Source organism: Oryctolagus cuniculus, chromosome 10 (assembly GCF_051225735.1).
Source record: "Oryctolagus cuniculus isolate XC-2025 breed Fujian yellow rabbit chromosome 10, ASM5122573v1, whole genome shotgun sequence".
NCBI classification, from domain to species: Eukaryota; Metazoa; Chordata; class Mammalia; order Lagomorpha; family Leporidae; genus Oryctolagus; species Oryctolagus cuniculus.
In genome coordinates this window covers 123,151,206-123,171,417 of record NC_142876.1, presented here as the reverse complement: position 1 = coordinate 123,171,417, position 20,212 = coordinate 123,151,206, and the positions used below count along the sequence as shown (strand labels likewise).

The following is a 20,212-nucleotide window of genomic DNA, read 5'->3' as shown; positions in this document are numbered from 1 at the left end:
AGCAGCGGGGGTGAGAAGTCCCCCAGCTCAGGCGCGGCCCACTGAGGCGCTCACTTTTTCCCAGGCTGCTTGTCCCACCAGTAAGGGAGGCTAAATCGGGACTGTGGCCTTTAAAGCCAGGTACTTAAGGGTTCCTCAGAAGTTCATGGAAAAGTGGAATTAAAAGATAGTGCACATTTTCCATGAACTTTTTGAAGTCCCAGATACAACGCCGTCACTTCTAGGTTGCTGGCTGTGCAATCTGAGGCTGGAGGCGTTGGTGATGAGGAGACCTTGATGTGCTTGATGCCCCATGAGAAACGAATGCCCATGTCCCTCAGGTCCCGTACTCTTGAGTCCTGGATTTGACAGAGCTGCCTGCGGGTACACCTGCTGCTCTCCGTGTGTGGCTGTGCAGCCCTCCCAGGCACCCCGAAGCTGCCTGTGGTTCTGAGTGGAATTCGGGCTGGCAGACAGGTCACTGCTGGTGCCTGAGGTTGTGCGGAGCCGTCCCGGGATGCAGTGCTCCTCCGTGTGTGCGTTCCTGGTGCCTCTGTGTTGGGCAGAGGAGGCATAGGCAATCCTGTTGTCTCTCCTGGCAGCCCCCAGCAGAGAAGCCCCAGCAGGTGTGAGTTTAGGTCTCAGCAGTTTCTGTGTGAAGGTCATGATGGCTGGTCTGAGGAGTGCAGTCCCAGTCGATGGGATGATGCACTGCCTTAGAACACCCTGTTCCTCGTGTCCCAGCTCCAGGGAGAAGTCTGCAGCCGTCCTTGCCACGTGTGCACCACTTGGGTCATGGCAAGCATGGAGGCCAGCAGGCATCTTGCTTTCTAACATGAGCACCGTCTCCTGTGCACATCATAACAAGTTAGCAAGAGTCCCGGACAAGAGAAAACAGAAAAGCGGTCATCCCTTCTCGTAGGGCACCTCCCGCCACTGACTCAGATCACAGGGATGTCCCTGCGAGTTTTTTACATGCACAAAGAGTAGGTAAATGCTGACTACCCAGAAAATAGGTCCCTGCTGCTCAGCAGAAATTGGTGGTGGATGTCTGCCAGATGGTTTATCAGCACCAGCAGTGGGAGCGAGACAGCCCGGTGAGCTGGCTCTGGGGCTGGCTCCACGCCTCTGCAGGCAGCTAAGCAGGCCTGCTCCAAGCAGAGAGGGAAGGAAGGACAAGAGGGAAAGGCCAGGGACGGAGAACACACTTCTTACACAAACCAGTAGCAACCGCTGATTTCACAAAAGGGTCATTTTTCTTAAAGTAAGCTTTCAGGACTGTTCTCAAACTGACTGGCTGGAGAAACCCACTCCCACGGTGGGGTCCGAGGTTGCCAGGGGGCCTCGCCAGCCCGGTGAAAGTCTTTGCATCTGTGGGCGCCAGATTGACCTCCTCTTGCTTGGAGTGTCTGCTCCACTCTGGCCAGGTGTTCCAAGTGTGGTGGCCCACCCCCACCATGGCTGTTAGCAGCTGCAGTCCTGCACGTGTTTCCCTTTGGTTTCCTTGGCATCAGAGAGAAGCACCGGGAGTTGCTGAGTCCCTGATTTCTGGCAGATTACATCCTCAGGCCCTTTGGGACCGTGGGGAAGGGATGCTGACCCCTGCCTAAGCTTCCCCTGGACCTCACTGGGGGACCGGGTCACAGGCCCCAGTGTTGTGGCCCTGCGTGCTCCAAAGCTCGGAGTGGGTGATGGAGCCTGGGGTGAAGGGGTCAGAGAGGTGGGCACTGAGGAGGAGCTGCTTGTGCCCTGGCTCACGTCCCTCCTTGGCTGGGGAGGACACTGGCACACGGAGGCAGAGAGGTTTGGAGAGAAGCTGGCACCTCCCTTGCAGGCCCTCTGCAGCTTCCCTCCCCATTTGTGAGCATGGGAATACTATGGGCAAGTGCGGGAGTGCCCTGAAGCCAAGGGATGTGCTGGGATCCCGTGGGAGTCTGTGGCTGCAAACCCTGCAGGTGCCCCAGGCCTGATGGTCGCGTGCTGCAGGTGCTGCTTAGCTGTCGGCCTCCCTGGGACTTCAAGGGCAGGGGTGGGGGTCTGTTTCTCCTGGCCTGGTGGTTGGGATGGAACCTGCCTCCCTGGGGCTTCGGAAGGAAGAAGCTCTGGGGGGTGGTGACTGAAGACGGGTGATGCAGGCGTGAGCTGACCTCTCCAGGGCCAGAGATCACGCAGAGCTGCGAGCTCAGCTTTCTCCAACGGCCTGCTTGGCTATGGGGGGAAGATGGGCCCAGGTACTGCGGGTCCCAGGGCATCTGGAGGGAGCTGTTGGCCTCGTCCCGTCCAGTTTTCCTCTTCATGGCCCTTATGAGGAGCTCATCCCGTGACTGACACCTCCAAGCGGGTGTCCAGAGTTGCCCTGCTCCCCTTCCCTCCTCCTGATCTTCACAGCCGGAGAACGGGGTATGGGGGCGCCCTCACATCATTTCATCCTGCCCCTTCTCTGCGGACCAGGAGGCCGGGAGCTGGAGCGACTGCCCGAGGTCACATGGGAGGTTCCTGGCATGGTCAAGACCGGTGTCCAAGTGTCCTGCCTCCTAGCCCCCACCCCAGGCCAGGTCCCTGTGTGTGGGCCATGTTTTCTTGTCTTCTTCCTCAACTGTAATCCATCAACAGAAGACTTGGGTGCCATCGCTTGTCTTTTTCATTCAGCTTAGAGACGTAGTCAAGGTCACAGATGAACATGAGGCTGAAATGCCTAATTGCTGTGCTGGTGTGCTTGCTTGTGCCACCTGCCTGGGAGCTTTCAAAGGCCAGTGAGAGCCATCGCCCCTGTTACCAAAGAGGCAAAACAGTGGATTGGCCTCCTCTTCACTGCCAGCCACTGTAATCAGCATGTTCCTTCCTGTCTCGGACCAGCCTGGGAGTAGTCAGCACTGCTGGTGTTCACCTGAGGGAGAAGACAGGCCTGGAGAAGCTCAGAAGCTTGCCTAGGGTCATCTGCTAACCAGGAAGCCAGGGAACACACCGGTCTGCTGACCAGAGTCCCGGCTCCTGAGCACCACATCGTGAGCAAGTGGGACGATGTCACTGGAGCATCGTGGGTCCCGCCACATGCAGAGGCTCGTTAATGTCACTGACAGGCGCCACGACACTGGAGCATGACAGCAGTGGTGCTGGAACGCCAGGCCTCGGCTCCCTGCTCACAGGCTGTAGTCTCTGGCTACGCCAAGTGGTCAGTGGTTGTGATGGTGCCATGGCCATCCAGGAGCCTCCGTTTAGGTCAGCTGTCACGCAAGGCGTTACAGGAGTGAGTCCCCAGCTGATGTCCCCTTGTCTTGATCCCCACCCCAAGAACTCCCAGAGGGGCCGTGAGGAGTAGGGCTGGCTGAAGAAGACTGTCAGCAGATTCTGACTGATCACTCAGGAATCAGAAAACACGAATCTTCAACTGTCACAGCTCCGGAGCACAGAGCCAGACGTGTGCGTTCTTCTCAGTGGTAAACAGAAAAAGAAGTATTTACAGTTGTCACCAGGGGCGGATACTGTAGCACAGCAGGTTAGGCCACCTCTTGGGACACCTACATTCCATATCAGAGAGCCTGGATCAAGTCCTGCTCCTCTGCCTCAGGTTCAGCTCCCTGCTGATACTCCCGGGGGGCGGCTCAGGGCCTGAGTTCTCGGCCACCCCTGTGGGAGACCCAGATCAGGCTCCTGGCTCCTGGCTTCAGCTGGCTGTTGGAGCCACTTGGGCAGTAAACCATTGGATGGAAAATCTCTGTCTGTCTCTGTCTCTCTCTCTCTCATTCCACCTTTTTGGAGAAAAAAAAAAAAAAAGACATAAAACTCTCACTAAAGTACTGGTGCGCTAAGGTTCCGTACGATACTTGATGGTGTCTCTCTGTGTGTCAGAGTGAATCCCTGTGTAGTTTCACCAGGGCTTTGAAAACAACCCTCTGTTGCCTGCTATGCTCTGATTTTAATCTGCAGGTTAAGCCATGTCTGTGCTTTTTTAAAAATTAACCTTCTTTTGCAAAACGTCTCTAAAGTTTAATCTGAATCTGTCTGTAGTGCACCCTTCAAGCCCCTCCACCCTCCCTGAAACAGGAGCCTGGCTGTGTTCAGTGTCAGCCTCTCTGGGGTTTACGACAGGTTTTCGAATGAGCTGCTGTTGGCTTGCGCTCCTGGTCAGGGATCTTTTTAGAGAAGCTCAGAGGCCTAGAATGAATGTAAAAGGATATCTCAGCGTCTGTTTAAAATCCCCTTTTCCTTCTGGATAGGTGTAGCTGGTTCAGTCCTGGAGAGTCCCTCACCTCGGCACTTCCTGGCAATTCATGTCTGCACGCTGACAGCCCCCCTGGTAACAGCCACAGCTGCTTTGCCCCGTTTCTGACGGTGGCTTAAATTGGTCAGATGTGCTAAGTATTAACAGCGGGTGGCAGGAGTCAGATGCGGAACGCCTGGCGTCCTTGGCAAGCGTCCTTGTGGCCTTTGCCTGGGTCGGGGTGCTGCAGGATGGCTGCTCCGAGGGCTCCGTTCCGGGGAAGCAGAGTTTTTCAGTCCTCACAGCGCAGGGCTGGGCTGTGTGGGTCTCATTTCCTGCCGCAGGTAAATGAGCCCCAGTGCAGTGCACGCTCCTGACCCCACTGAACTGTAGAGCGAGTCTGAAGAAGTAATTGTCTCCTAAGATGGCCTAATGCCACTCCAGCCTCTTAGTCTCCTCTGTCCCCACCCTGCTCTGATAAACACTCGTCCCTGGCCTGGTCACAGAGAGCACAGGGCTGGTGCGCATGAGTGACGTGAGAATCAAGTGAGGCTGCATCTTATTCCTGTGGCCCAGAGCAGGCGTCCCTGGGAGCTGCGGTGGTGCAGAGATGGCTGGAGCCCGCAGGGTGGGCGCCTTCTCCCGCCACTGTGCGGCGAGAGGCACAGCAAGCTCTGCGCTGGCTGCTCTTTGCTCTCCTAACACTTCTTTCTTTTTCTCCCCCCTCTTCTCTTTTCTAGCAAATTTCCATTGATGAAGTGGACAATGCCGAGGTCCTAATTTTGTGTTTTGTTTCTTCATGTCCCCTGGTGGCGTGTCTGCGACACCCTCCCAGTTAACCCTGTGGTCTGTGCCTCCTGTCTCTGCAGCGTCTGGTCTCTGGCTCCGTGGGGTCTGTTGTATCCATGCTTGCCTCATCCCTGAGCTTGTGTGCCACCCGTCCTTGGAGATCCTAAACCGGTCATTCAGGAAATAGAACCCTAGCTGAATGTGTGGTTAATGCTGGCCAGTAACTCTGCTCTGAAATTTGATTTTTTTTTCTTATGTTAAAATAAAGAGCTTTCCTATCTGAATGGAAGTCTTCTGATATAAAAAGTTTGAATGTACCAGTAGAGTTGGAAAGTAGTGAGAAAACCCTACAGAATCCTTTGGTATTGACAAGTGTTAAGTGTGAGGATCGTGTAAAATTTTTTGAGAGGCATTGTGAATTCCCAAGTGTGGGAGCAGCATGGGATTGGGAATGCATTGTGTCCATGGCCTATCTCCTAGAAAGGCTACCTACAGATTCAGAAATTGGGCTGTCAGCCCCTGGCTTCTGAGGGTGGTGTCATATCTGCCTCACTTGGCCTGTAGCTACCCTGGCAAGTGGGAGGAGGTAATTTTGTTTGGATTTTGGGATCCTCATCAGTATTCTGTTTGGGGCATTTTTTCCTGCCGTACCTTGCTGTGGTTTTAGGCAACAGTGCATCCCAGGTCATGGGCACCCCGTGTGTGTCACTGAGAAGGTTTTGTTGGTTGGCAGGTGGAGCACTCTGGAATGAAATCTTACTTGACTTTTAAAAATCATTTTTATGACCTGCTTTCAATGTCTAATCAATTGATAGCTTATTTTGGATGAGACAGAGAGCTAGTAGACGGAACGTGCTGTCTGTTCTGGAATCTACTCAAGCCAGTGGGTCATGAAGGCAGAGCCAGTAAGGAACGGTTCAGACCCAAGGGAGGCTGGAAGCGCTTGTGGGACCGCACACCACACAGGTGCTTGAGAGTTTGCCCCACAGTGCTGAGAGAGGTTAAATGGGTGCTCTTGGCTCACACGGCTGACCCAGCCCAGCGACCCCGGCTTGCCTCTTGTCATCTACCTCCAATTGTTCCCCTTCTTTTTATCCAATGTGAACAGCTGTGGGGGCCATGCTTTCTGGGGGCAGCAGAAGGTCAGCGAAACAAAGGGGGTCCAGCAGCTTCATTAATTACTCTCCTGTAATTTTTACCATTTCCTCCTCAGTTTTCCCTTTTCCGGCTTCTTTATGCTGTCAGAATGCCCTCTGCTGAATTTTCGTATTCCCCTCCCGGATGCACCTGCTCCCGCCTGGAGCCGAAGATGCCTCCCTGGTTTGAAGTTTCCTTCTGATCTGCTGGGGCTGAGTCTGTGTGTGCTTAAGTCAGGAGAGGATGCCCTTCCCTCTACAGAGTCTGTGGTTATTAATACACTGTTTTGCACCATAGTAATCAGTTGATGTGTTTGCCTGCTCGAGATAGAACTCGGCTCTCCTGGCTGGGAGTGGATGGCTTGCTTATGGAAAGATTCCGCAGTTGGAGCAGGTGCGTTTATAATTATACTCTAGGAAACAGAATACTGTCTGTTTATAAAAGAAGAATGTTCTGGCAGGCACTTCAACCCTTTGAAAATTCCCTGAGGAAGCAACTGTGGGTCCCCTCTGCCCTGTTACCCCTGGCAACCGACAGAGCCCTGGGACACCAGCACCCTGCTCCCAGCCCCCCGGCTCCTCGCTCTGGCCCTCCTCCAAGCGGAGCTGCCTTCTTGGCCTGTGTTCTGGAAACTGCCACAGCTCCCAGGGCTTCTCCTGCCAAGCCTGTGATGAGGGTGTGTGTGGAAACCTGCGCTGTCAGCCGGGCCTCTGCACATGCCTTGCCAGAGCCCTTGCTGGCCCAGGGTAGGGCAGCCTCACACCTAGACTGCAGGTTCTGAACCCAGAAGGAAAAGCCCTGAGAACTGCTGTGCAGGGCCTGTGTGGCCCCTGAAGTGGGGAGGGCCTTGGAGAAATGCACCCAGCTGCTGTCTGTCAGGGCTTTAGGAAAGTGAGCAGCATTGAGCAGCAGTGAGCAGCAGTGACCCTGTAAAAAGCATGTCTGCTGGGGACCTTCCTGGCTGCCCTGTGGGACATGTTTTTGTCTGGACCCAGAGCAGGGAAAGGGGATTTTTTTTTTAACAAATAGGCAGCATGTCTCCATCTTTCCCCCCAGTTGGATGTTTCTGTTGGGGGCTGGGGTCGGAGAAGTCAGACATGTGTGTACTCCTGGATAGCCACCACCCCAGTCAAGGTAGAGAATGTTTCAATCACCCCAGAAAATTGCCTCATCCACCCCCTCCCAGGGGGTTTTAAACAGACACAAATCAGGGTGAAACATACGACCTCTTAGATTGAAGCACAGTACATGGAGTTTGGAGTCAGTGCTGTCCTAGAGAAGCACAGTACCTGTTCTGGAGCTTACAGATTTGGGCGGGAGATGGTCACACAGATTATTCCACAGGGACAAGCAGGGAGGTAGGGTTCTGGCCAAGGCAGTGAGTGAGCCACAGGCCGGTGCAGCCAGCAGGTGCTCATGGGTTCACACTTCAGGCTTTATAGTGCTGTGTGCAAGTTTCAAGTGGAGAACAGAGCGGAGCCCTACCTCGTGTGCATGCATGTGTGTCGTGGGAAGTTGCAAAGGTGTTTGCCGGAGCTCAGGGGATATGTCCTTTTCTGTGTGTGAGAGGTGTGATCTCTTTTGAGTCATGATTGCCAGGTGCCCTGGAGCTTCCGGAGCCTGCGGTAAAGGCCAGCGGCTCTGCCTGCCCTTCCAGACCCAAGTTCCCGGGTGCCTGCCGGTAGCTTCCCCCTCCAGAGACAGCTTCCACCAGCAAAAGATGCCGCTGACAGGGAACTCTGTAAACTTCAGAGCACAGAGAGCGCTGTGAAAATTCACCAGGTTCACCTCCAGGGGGCGTTCTCAGGACGTCTAAGGCGGGGTGGAGGTGTCCTACTTTTCTCAGGGCAGTGCACGGCTGGCTTGGGCACCTGCCAGCGTCCGGGCGGCAGTTACATAAGAGCGCTCTTTCCTGGAATTCAGGCTCGCTGCTGCTGTGTGACCTTCAGTGGAATCGCCAGTAAACGTGGTGGTGCTGTTTGCTGTCAGACGCCGGGGACCGCAGGGCGGGCTCGGGGCAGACTGTGCAGGGCTCTGGGTGTTGGAATGCTGAGGTTATTCCATCCTGACTAAATTTGTGTGATTGTGTCGAGTCAGAGTACGTTTTTAAAAATGAACCTCAGTGTTGAGTTCTGATGAACTCATTCTGTAAAACACAAGTGGGGCGACTGTGTTGGAAGTAGGCGGCTTCTGCTGCTTGGTGTTCCCTAACCACAGTTTCGGTCAGTACAGAGAACCATGCTAGCAGCTGCAAAGGCCCAAACTTGTTCTGTTCCTGCTGGAGACTTAGGCCGGACTCGATTTCCTTTCAGGCTTCGTGCTCTGCTACGAAGGAGTTGCAAAGGCTTGAGAGGGACAGGCCTGGCAAGCTTACGTGCAGCCCATTCCTGGTCTCTTTCCCACCTTACAGTTTATGAGCTGGTAGAGAGGGACTGAAGACCAACTCACAGGGGTTGGAGGTCACTCGTCGTCTGTAACGTGCTGCTCTCTCGATCTGTAGCGAGGTCCGGGTCTGCACTTGGGTTCCTGTTCTGCCAGGGCAGCTGTGGAAAGAGACGTCCGTTTTCGAAGGAATATTCTAGAAGCCCAGAAGAACACGTGGGATCTCTGTGGAATGCCAGAAGCAAGCAAGGGGTATTGGCAGGCAGGGCTCTGGGTGGACGGTGTGGGAGGGCACCGCTGTGCAACACCAGAAACAGTAGCCATGGGAAGTCTGTAGGCTGCTGCTGCTGCTTTAAGAATGGCGAAGTCTTCTCTTCCTTGATAGCAGGAATGCGTCCCCTGGTCAGAGGTGGGAACATGATGTGTCTGAAGTGAGTGTGTCGGGGCCTCACACCCACATGCCCGGTCCCTGCGGCAGTGCCGGGGTTGCCCTGCCCTGAGAGGTGGCCTCACGGGAAGGGCACGTGGGTTCGGTCCCTTGAGATGCAGTTGAGTTTCTGTTTCAAAGCCAGTCATTTGCAGTCCTTACTCTGTTGGTGTTAGTTGTTGCTGAGCTGGCCTGAAAACACTGAGGAGACTGGAGATCGCACCGCCTGGCGGAGCAGGCGCTGAAGGGCAGTAGCTGGGTCCCAGCTTCAGGAGTGGCCATGGTGGATCACCTGTCAGGTTGGGTCAGCCATCCCAGGTGCAGGTGGCAGCACAGTTCCGGGATGGAGGAGGGAGACGAGAGGGAGTGGGAGACGTGCTTATGCCCTCATTCTCCATTAGTATGTGTTCCTTGAAGACCTCTCTTTTCCACTAGGAAAAGCAGTAACTCATGATAACACTGTGCCAGGAAACCCCACTCATTCGTTTATTCACATTCTCTCTTGTTGTGGGCATTCCCCATGGGTGTGTGTGGCTGTCACACAGGGCTTATTGGAAGGCTTACATTTGCCAGAGTTGCAGCCTGTGCCCGTAAAATGCCCTCCTCCTCAGGAGGAGTGCCCTCAGCAGGTGAAATGCTGGTTTAGGCTGTTGGTTATTCACCCCGTTCTTTACCAGGTGTGGTCTGTCCTTTTCCCTGCCTGAAAGTGTTTTATGTCTCAGCAGATTGTAATGTTTTGGGAACTTGCCTGTTAGATATTATGAAACGAAGTTTATTGAAAATATACCAGGGCCGGCGCCGCGGCTCACTAGGCTAATCCTCCGCCTTGCGGCGCCAGCACACCGGGTTCTAGTCCCGGTTGGGGCGCCAGATTCTGTCCCAGTTGCCCCTCTTCCAGGCCAGCTCTCTGCTGTGGCCCGGGAGTGCAGTGGAGGATGGCCCAGGTGCTTGGGCTCTGCACCCCATGGGAGACCAGGATAAGTACCTGGCTCCTGCCATTGGACCAGCGCGGTGCACCGGCCGCAGCGCGCTGGCCGCGGCGGCCATTGGAGGGTGAACCAACGGCAAAAGGAAGACCTTTCTCTCTGTCTCTCTCTCACTGTCCACTCTGCCTGTCAAAAATAAAAAAAAAAAAAAAGAAAAGAAAATATACCAGACATTGCTTAATGGTGAAGCCAAAAGGAATCCCCAGCAGTATCTGCTCCTGTGACCTTGAGCTCCTGGAAAATCTCAGGAGGTGGCAGAAGCCCCTGGCACAGAAAGCCAGGGTGAACACGGCCCCGTGATGCCTGTCCAGTGCTCTCAGGCTCCCATTCCGTTCCGTAAAGGCCCGGCAGGAAAGATGGCAAATGGTGATTCCCGCACCTGTGCAGCATCTTCTGTTATCAGATAGCCGCATGCAGCTCTCAAGGGGAGGAAAAAATAATTTGAATTTAATTTTTCCTTTAAAAATGAAGTAAACTAGTTTTAAGACAAGCATGATGGCAGTTTAGGGAGGAAGCAGAGTGTCAGTACACTCGAAAATGTCAGAACTGTCAGAACTCTCTGTTCACTGAGAGGGAGCCCTTGGAATAGAGTCTGCAGTGTTTGTCCAGTGAGGGTGTGTGCAGGAGAATTGAATCAGAGAACACACTGAGGGTCTGGTTCTCTTCTCTGCCTGTACCGTGGTTGTGTCTGGCAGGGGAGTCAGAGCAGCTCTGTGGGCTCCTGTAGTAAATCCCCCCGTTTCGCCTCTGTTCTGTTCTGCTGGGTGACTGGGAGCACGGCTGACGCAGCAGGGGAAGAAGCTGCTCTGCCGTGTCTCTGGCTGCTCCACGTGTGGGCAGTCCTTCCCCCCAGGGCTTCTCCTCCTCTGTGTCCCGTCTGCAGGAAGGGTAGAAAGCAGCAGCGAGCACGCGAGTTGAATTCCGTAGTGGGCCGGGTGCAAGGGCAGAGTTGACTGCGTTCGTGGATTATGCCTTTACATCACTCTGGAAACAGCACCTGCTCTTCTCTTCTTGCCACACTGTGGTCCTGGGTCCCACTGTGTCCCTCTGCCCCCTCGGGGCTCCCGCTGACTGAGATAGTGCAGCTCATTGCCGGCAGGGGAGCCTTCCATCCGACACTGACTGAGCTGCCCTGCGTCTGTGCGTGTTGGCTTTTCAGAGATGCCTCAATCCTATTTCATTTCACCTGTTGGAAAATAGAAGAAAGATGGATATCATTAGGCTCTGCAGCGAGAGGATTTTGTACATTTTTGGGATCAGACTGCTGAAGGAGAGAGGGTTGAGCTGCACTGAGACCCCACCTGATTTCACAGCTTCAGTGTCCCTGTGCTTTCAACACGGGCTCTGGCCCCACTCCCAACAGCCTCCTCCTGGCCTCCAGACAGGTGTCCTGCGTCTCTGCAGTGCTGTCGGAGGCCAAGGTCACATGATTGCAGCCTGAACCTTGGCTTCACTCCAGTGCCCGGACGGCACCTTGCACCCAGCAGCCATGCCACCTGTGCGTGCCGGCTGTCCAGTGTGGACGGGTGGGGTCTGGCTTACCTCTGACATCAGGCCCTGCTCCAAGCACGTGTCCTTTGGGAGGACACAGCCGTGGCACAGTCTCCACCTGGGCTGAGCCCTTTCCTCTCCTCACCTCCCTTAGCCGCCGTACCCCACCCTCCCACACCCAGTACATTTGCCCATCTTTTGGGTGCTGTGGGCTAGGTGTTAGGAGATAGCAGAGAGTAGTGATGGAGGCAAAGGTCTGTGGTGGCCAGGGAGGGGCCGGGAAGTCTCGGCCCTGAAGCTTCCAGGTAGCCTTGAACGCAGAGACCTCCGAGAGGAGTTGGAGGGGAGCCTCGTCCCCTGCGCCTGCACCAGAGCCTGAAGTCTTACCCTCCGCTCAGGACAGGCTGCGGGAAAAGGAGGCGCCAGGAGAAAACCTGGACCTTGGAAGGCACGTGTCGCGGGAGTGGCCAGGTATAGTGTTCTGAAGCTGCTGCCCCGTCCTCCTGGTCTCTTTGAGCATGGGTAGTGTCTCTGTCTCTTGCTGCGTGACCAGAAGGACACAGATGGTGGTGGCTCTTTCCTCAGCACCCTTTGGTTTTAGGAAATAGCTCCTCGGATTGCGGTGGGCTTTCTGCTTCTTCGGTGGTTTTAAGTGTGTGTCCCATCCCAGGCCAGTCTCTTGCAGTGCGATCACACGTGGCTTCCTTTGTAGGAGCAGGTGTGTGATCACCTGCACAGTGCAGCCGGTCACCCTGTCTTTGATCTTCCCTTCTGTGTTCTGTCCTTGAATGTTGTTCTCTGAACTTCTCTGTGGCCCATGAAAGGCAAGCGCTGTGACTAACGTGCTCCGTTTTACTCCCACCCAGCTGCCACCAACTCCGGATTCCGACAACTCCACAGAGGTGTGTTGCCCACCTATATTTGTGGTGCCAGCAAATATGGGTGTTTCTCAGTTGTCATGGTTGAATGTCTGACCTGTTGTGACAGAGTGTCTGTCTCAGTGGTAGACGTCAGAGGGAGGTCTCCAGGCTGGCTGTGATGGGGGTGGCACTGGGGCAGGAGTGACCTTAGGTTCTCCAGGAGAGAGCTTGTGGCTCTGCGTTGTGAGATGGTCCGCTGAGAAACTGAATGTTGAGACCCTCTCACTGTCACGTGGCACTGACGGGACCCTTGGCTAAGATGATGTGATTTTTGAAGGTCTGAGTCTCAACAGTTTTGGTACAAGCCGCCAGTGAGCCTGTAGTTCCGCAGTGCACTCCTTCTGTCCTAGCCTCCCCTGCTAACGAGACTTGCCAGATGAGGCCCCGGACTTTACTAAGTGTGTGAGATCGTATAGGAGCTGTTGGGGGAGGCGTATTTCCAGATATCCAAATTGGCTTTCAAAAAACTGCTCTCAAATCCCAGCGGTGTGCACTAGAGTGAAGTACACTTTATGTGAAAGGAGTCTGTTGACAGTTTTGAAAATGAAACACAAATGATGGCGTGGGGGTGTTCTCTAGTGATCCGCCTCTAGTGTTCCTGCCGAGCTCTGCATGGTTCCTGTCTGGATGGGGCACTTGTCTGCTGGTGGGCAGGGCGGGGTAGGGAAGGGGAGCTGTGGGCCCGTGAATGTGTCTGCTCAAGTGTGGGCCTCCATGTGCTGTGCATGTGCTGTGCAGAAATGCATGTGTGAAACCTGCAGGACTGTGCGAGTGTTTTGTGTAGCAGAATGTAACGGAGAACTTCCTGTTCATAGTCCTTGCAGAAAGTCGTGCGTGTGCTCATTGTACACGGTGCTCCAGGGCAGGGGGACCGGGTCATTTGGGAAGCAGTGTCTGAAGTCATTGCACACGAACCCTGGGGAGAAACACAAACAGGCCTGTTCTCCTTCTGCGTGGCACCTGGCTGTGTCTGAGCTCTCGGTGTGTGTTGTTTGTGACTGTGGCTGAAGATGGTAGTCTCCTTGGTGTCGTCCTTAAAATGGAATCTCTGCATACTTAGCAGGAGCTTGAACCAAGTCCACCCCTGAGGCAACTGGAAGACCATAAAAGGGTACGTAGCCGCGAGTCCTGGTGCAGGGAGCCAGGGACTGCGACCCCTCCCTGGCTGTTCCTGGAGACAGCTGTTGCTGCTGTGGCTTTCGTTCCATCAGTAATTGGTACAGGACCAATCACAGCGTTGCTGCCAATGGCAAAGGCCTTTCCGCCAGGGTTCTGCCTGGTCTGAGCGCCGGCGTTCCCGTTCCTGCCCTCTCCTCTCTGGCGGAGGCCTTCCGCCCAGTTGATGTCCAACAGTTTGCTTCCTGTAACAACTGGTGATCATCACAGATCACGTATCATAAGCAAGAAGCTATGATCTAAGAGTTAGTGATTGCTCTCCCCAGCCATAAAGCTGCTCATGTCCTCATATCCCCTTGTCTCTCTTTTTTTACACATACGAGCGTGTGTGTCAGCAAGTGTGGTTGAGATTGTTCCAAGTGCACAACTTCCATACCCTGCTTCTGTCATTTAAATCCTGTCTGAGCGCTTGGAAAAGAAAGTCTCCGAAAGTTCACAGCTGCCGAAAAGCACCGGGTTAACAAGTGGTTTATGGCTTCTTCCTTTGACAAAGAAATGAGTAATTGTGTGCGTCTTGGAATGGATTCCTCAGGGGGGAATTCCTCACCCAGGACGGAGGACGCATCTCTTGTTGAGGTGGTGATGGTGCCTTGCTAACCGTGGTCTAGCAGGCCGTGTGCGGGCACGAGCGTGCTGACCCGCGCCGCTCCTCCCCTCGTGGGGAAGCTGCGCTCATGCCACGTTTCCTGCCAGCCGCGCCTGTGCCCGTTACTGCACCAAGGTTTGCCGTGTGTCTGACTCAGCAGCGTGGCCTTGACCCTCATTTTACTGCTCAGGAAACCAGACCCAGACCGATAGGCCCCTTGCCCCTGGGGCGGGAAAGTGGAGAGGCGCCCTGAAGACGGTCTTGGGGAGCAGGTGCCCGGGGAGCCTGGCCGCTCCCTGCGCAGTCCCATCACATCCCACGTGCTTTCTGGTCTCTTGCTCTGATGAGGAAATGCACCGTGTGATTTCTCAGACAAGGGACAGAGAACGGCTGCAGGCCGCTGTGCCCCCCACCCCAGCTCTCTTTCTCCCTGACCATGGCCACTTGGCATTCGTGTTTTCCATTTTGCCTACCTGTAAGAACTGCCATGGTCCTGTAAGCACTGTCCCTGGTCTAGGGGCACACTCGATGCAAATGACCCCCCCTTTGTCTTTTTCTCATCTTCATTGGGAATGTGAGTTGTTGGATTTCCTACCTGGGACAAATATCTGGTGCCTGAGCGCCTCCTGGAGGTGTCCTCCCTGGGGAGGCCCCTGGTGTGATTGCAAAGGGCTGCACAGCCCAGGGTGGAGCTGAGAAGGGAGCCTGCCTGCCGGGAGGTCTCCTGTTGGCTGTTGAGACTGATGTTGAAACCTCCAGGAAGGCTTTCCCAAATTAGACCTCTGGCTCAGAAAAACAGAATTTTCCTTCAACCTAAGTTTTCACACCAGGGATTTGCATAACTTTTAATAATCCTTACCCATTTTCTCTTTCCTCTTTTTGTGAAAATTTCTCATTCCTTGTTCTTAAAAAAAAAAAAAAACTTTAAAAAACTGCAAGCCCTACTTGCTCCTTTATTTGTTTATTTATTTTGGCTTTCTCTGCATTAAAATTTTGTAGAGAGATGGTGAGCTGAATATATGCCAAAAAGCTTATAATTAAGAGGGAGAAAGATAAAAGTTTGTGGGGCGGAATGTGTTCTTTTTCTTGCATAATGAGCACGTTTCATGAGACTCCCATGGGGGAAAGTGTACACTGGATGCATCAGTTGCTATGGCAATGGCTGGGACTCTTGGAAGGGAGAGCACAATGCTGACACACACCCAGGGAGTCTGCCCTGGCTTTCTGGCTACAACCAGGGGGCGTCCCCTCGTGCAGCCCCTGCTCAGGTACGGGCTGACCATGGCTTTGCTGTTTAGTCTAAAACCCTGAAGGGTTGAGAAATAGCCGTTGTTGCCATCCTGGGCATTAGGGGACTGAACTAGTGAGTGGACACAACCAACCAGTCTTTCTCTTACTGCCTTTCAAATGAATGTTTAAAAATATGTAAACATTAAACAAAGAAAAGGAAATCAAGTTTAATGGATCGTGTTCATCATGAACATGGTCTTTCCTTACCCACTCGCGTTTCTTTCTTATGCTTTCTTGAATGTTACTTTCCGACTTGTGTTTCTCTTAGAGAACTGGCCCCCGGGTTCCCAGTAAGTGCTTTGCAGTGGGCTTCTGGGTTTATCCTGGTGCCTGACACAGGAAGCCAGGAAGGCTTCAGCTTTACCCGAAAGGCTGTTTTCCAAGCTGAAAAAGAATCTGGTACCGAAATTTTTCCCTGCCTAGCAAGCAGTTTAAATTATTTAAATAGTACTTGAAGCCTTCGAAGTAACTCTCTTATTTGAAATGCTCCTGGAACTTTGGGTTTACATCCCATGCAGGTGGAAGTGAGTCTGGCGAGTGGGTAGAAGTTACTGTCCCTTGCTCAACTGCCAGAAAAGACACATACTTGTCAGTGCACTGGAGAAAGGAAAATTGAGATTTTTCATTTCTGCATGCTCATTTAAAACGTCAGCACCTGCGTATGTCCCCATCGCCTCTCTCCTGTTTGTCTTTCATCATGTGGCACCCCAGAGGTTTTGACCAGCAGCATGAGTTACAGAGATAAGCCTGGCCGCAACCCTGCAAGTAGCAGGTCTCCAGGAGTTCCAGAAACCCTGCGAGCTGCCTGCACCGTGGCCTCCCCGTGGCGCCCCTCCCCCTCTGTCTGGAAGCCTCAGAACTCATGAAGGAAGTCACTGTTCGTTCTGCTGACTGCTGTCACAGCTGCAGGTGTCATCAGGGCGACTCTGGGGTCTCTGCTTAGAGACCAGCTCCGGATCAAGTCCTCCTCTCTCCCTCTGAGAGCTCTCCTCAGGCTACACCCCCTCCTCCCTACCGGGGGTTCCAGACCCTGCTGCTTGTCCTGGGGAACAGACCAGGGGCGATCACAGAACTTAGAGATTGGGTGGTGGCCAGGAGTGCTAGGAGCTGTGACTGAATCCTGCCTCTGTGTGCTGGCTGGCCACTGCAGGTAGGTGTTAGCGACCACGTCCAAGTAGGGTTCTTGGTTTCTTGGGTAAGAGAAAGGGTTAGTCCACTCCCTGTCCAGGAGTGCTTTGCTCTGATGTTGATCAGGTGTTGCATTATGAGAGAAGTTTTGGGGGGCTTGAGTCCCAGTGTGTGGCTCGACCTCAGCACGCCCCACTGCTGTGTGTTCTCGAGCGTCTCCCCTCGCTCAGCTGTAGTATTTAAGGCAGTGGCGGGCACGCTGTGGTTTCCTTCCTCACGCTCAGTGCTGTGGATTTATTTCCGATGGCACTGTTTTTTCTTCGTGTGGCCCCTGGGCTCTTTGTAAGAAAGGCTTCCTCTTGGCCCCGTGATCGTATGTCAGCTCGTGCTCTGCTACTCTGGTCTCTTAATATCTTCCAAAGATCCTGGGAGCAGGCCACACACGCAGGGTGACATTTTTATAACGCCGTGTGGGAGTTCACCTGTGAAATTTTCAGTTCCTCCAAATGTTATCAGTTTACCCTACAGAGATTCTTGTTGGTGGTGGTTGCCCTTTTAAATTTCTGTTCTTTCTTTATGACTGCGTGTGACAGTACTTCAGATATTTCATATCAAGACTGCCCTCTGTGTGTGTGTGTGCATGTGTCTGAGAGAGAGAGAACATCGGGTTTCCTGAGAAAATAGTGAAGTTCACGTCACAGTTCTCACATGCTTTTAGTAATTTATTTTTTCACTCAGTGAAACTAGGCCAATTATAACTGAGCACCCCTGTGGTTTTTTTTTTTTTTTTGAGTATTATTTGCTTAGTTATGCATTAAGTTCAGAACCTGATTTCATTATCCTGTTTGAATTAAGGGTGAGGCGCTCAGGCAAATTTTGGTCAACCGTTACTATGGAAACGTCAGACCTTCGGGAAGAAGAGAGAGCCTGACCAGCTTTGGCAATGGCCCGCTGTCACCAGGAGCCCCCAGCAAGCCTGGGGGAGGAGGTAGGCTGTGTGGTGTGCTAATGAGCATCCCGTGGGAACCCCGCGTGTCACAGGGCAGGCTGACATGCTCGCAGGTGACTGCGTTCCAGGCTGTCCCTGAGCAGCTTGCTCTGTCTTTGGTCTGCCATCTAACTGTTGCCCACGCGTTTTCCTTGCAATTAGATATTGGCCAATCCTTCTGCCCCTTTCCCAAGCAGTGACCCTGCTGGTGATGTGAGAGTGATTCAGGGAACTTGATTTTCCTGAATATTTTCTTGTGGTCATTGGGAGTCACGTCTTCCCATAAAATGGTGAGGATGCTGGCAGCAGGGGTGGTGAGAGCTGCCATTCATTACACACTTGCTGAGTGCCAGGGGCTTTCCCAAGCCCTTTGAGTGCTTGATCTCATTCTCTCCTCCAAGTTACTCATTATGTAGTTACTGTCTTTATCCCAGTTTAACAGAGGAAATAGCAGCTCGTTAGTGTCTGGTCTGTAATTGACAGCTGTGTGTCTAACTCTCAGGCCCATGTTCTGAGCACCTGTAAACTCTTAGAGGGGCTTACAGAAAACACCCCTGTACAGAGGCGCTAAGAGCACCAGGAGCTGTTTGGGATAGCTTTATGCATAATTATGGAGGAAGCTGGGAAAGCCCTGAGCAGCAGCGGGCCTTGCCTAGTTTGGGTTTGAGGACAGCCTGTAGCTCAGTGCTGAGAGCACGGGTGGGAGGTCTCTGAACTGTGCCTTGTGGTGACTCTGGGGCGACTCAGGTCCTGGGTGGGTTCCGTGCACAGCACGCCGATGTGTGGCTCTGGAGTAAAGGTATCTGAGCAGCTTCTCAGGCCACGGGTTGGGTTTCTTGCCAGGTGCAACCCTACTGTGGACCCATGGGACTGGGTAGGTGCAGCTCTCAGGGCATCTAGAGCTTTGCTTTTGGCATCCTAGACTCCCCCACATTCTCAGGCAGAAGCTCCTCTGAAATGGCTCAACAGATCCCCCTTCTCTGCGGTCAGATCTTCCAGCACATGGGTGCGGCACCATGGGGTAGAGAGGGGGCGCTTGGAAGTGCACCCACCCAGGTGCCATTTCAAGGAGCTGAGGCGAGGAAGATGTGCAGCCCAGTCTGCCTGCTGCCATGGTACAAGGGCGACAGGCATTAAACTGGGGCATTGAGCTGAGTTCTGCAGAGAAGGACTCCTGGGTAGTTTTCTGCTTTCTGAGACTGATGGGCGTATTTCTGCACGTGTGTGACTGTTTCAGTTACTGCCAACAGTGACGCAAGGCAGGTTCTCAAATAAGTGCTTTAGAAACGCAGCTGGAATCTGGGCCACCAAATGGCTAGGCCTGTTCTTTCTGGGAGCGTTTGTCTCACCTGCAGCTCTGGGAGGACAGGGCCTTCATTTGTTGGGCTCACTCGCCTGTCCCCAGCTCTTGGCCATGTGCCAGGCACTGAGGAACTATTTGTTGAATGAATGAGTGAACAGATACCTTATGGTAGAGTCTGACATTGGGGTTAGATGTGTGTGCTTAGCAGGAGGGATAACAGTTGTGACTGGCTGTTTTGGACCGTGTTTCCTTGGGAGTGTTCTACGGATGCTTAGGTTTGGCTTGTCTCTCAAACTCGAACTAGCTCTGCATAATTCTTCCCTAAGCGGCTGCATTTGGATGTCAGGGAGTCTGCTGGATGGCGTGAGGTCACTCACAGCAAGTGTGTCGTGCTCCTTGCTCGGATCTGCCTGAATTCAGGTGCTTGTAAGTCGGGTGTCCCTGGACTAGTGACTTCATCTCTGTTCATGATCCAAACCCTCACCTGGGGTTGCTAAGAGGATTACAATAGGTGATGCATAGTGTCCCAAGTGTCGATGCGAATTTAAGTGTGCAGTAAATGTTAGGTCCTCTGACTGTGCCTCATGCGGCCAAATGTTGTGTGTTTCTAGGAGGAGGTTCCGGATCCAGCTCCGTGAGCAGGGGTGACATGAGCCTGGCCGAGGTTCAGTGCCACCTTGACAAGGAGGGGGCCTCCAATCTGGTGATCGACCTGATCATGAATGCCTCCAGCGACCGGGTCTTCCACGAGAGCATTCTCCTGGCCATCGCCCTTCTGGAGGGAGGCAACACCACCATCCAGGTAGGAGGGCAGCCAGGCTGCTGGTGTGACATCCTGCCCGGCACAGGAGAGCCTCCTGTGGGAGCTGCAGCCACGGGGGCCCGAGGGTTGTGCAAGGACGGTTCCTTCTGAGAGCGCAGGTTTCTGTTATTTTGAGAAAAGCTCATTCTGCAGGCCCACTGTGATCATTCAGACTCAGTTCCAAAGCATGGTTTTATCTGAAAATTGATAAAATGCTGAGGATGCGCTCAGAAAATTGTCCCGGATCTGGAGGTATGAGAGGTCCTTCATAAATATTTATTGGATGAGTGATAAAATGGACTTTGTTTTCATTTAAGTTTATAGGAGGTCTTGTCACAGAATGACCCTCGGGGAGTCTGGATTGTGTGTGCGGTTCAGAAGGTTTGATTTTTAATTTTAGCAACTCCTATCTGCTGGGAATTTCTCTGCCTTTTAAGGATTATATTTAAGAAAAAAAGAACTGGAAATCTTGGTAGAAGTACTTCAAGAAACAGTTACAATGATTGTAGTAGCGTATTACTGATGTAACTTTTAATAGAAATAGCATTGAAAGTGACTTCTTGCATTTACTGTGCTTTGCTGGCCCTCAGGACGAGGGTCACTTGGATGTTTGTACATGGACCTGTG

General features: G+C 53.3%; 1 protein-coding gene across 13 annotated transcripts in view; it reads left to right on the top strand.

The window, feature by feature from the left end:
• The window catches only part of ITPR1 (inositol 1,4,5-trisphosphate receptor type 1), a 297,727-nt gene that overhangs the window by 196,076 nt on the left and 81,439 nt on the right, over positions 1-20,212 (top strand). For 7 of the 13 annotated variants that reach the window (XM_070050014.2, XM_070050012.2, XM_089305665.1 and 4 more), the window contains 5 exons: positions 4,921-4,953; positions 12,259-12,294; positions 13,373-13,423; positions 17,348-17,480; positions 19,395-19,585. In XM_070050014.2, coding sequence (XP_069906115.1) covers positions 4,921-4,953; positions 12,259-12,294; positions 13,373-13,423; positions 17,348-17,480; positions 19,395-19,585 — 444 coding nt within the window. Of the gene's footprint in view, positions 1-4,920; positions 4,954-12,258; positions 12,295-13,372; positions 13,424-17,347; positions 17,481-19,394; positions 19,586-20,212 lie in introns of those variants that run through there. The other 6 variants (XM_070050022.2, XM_070050019.2, XM_089305667.1 and 3 more) reach the window with 3 other exon arrangements.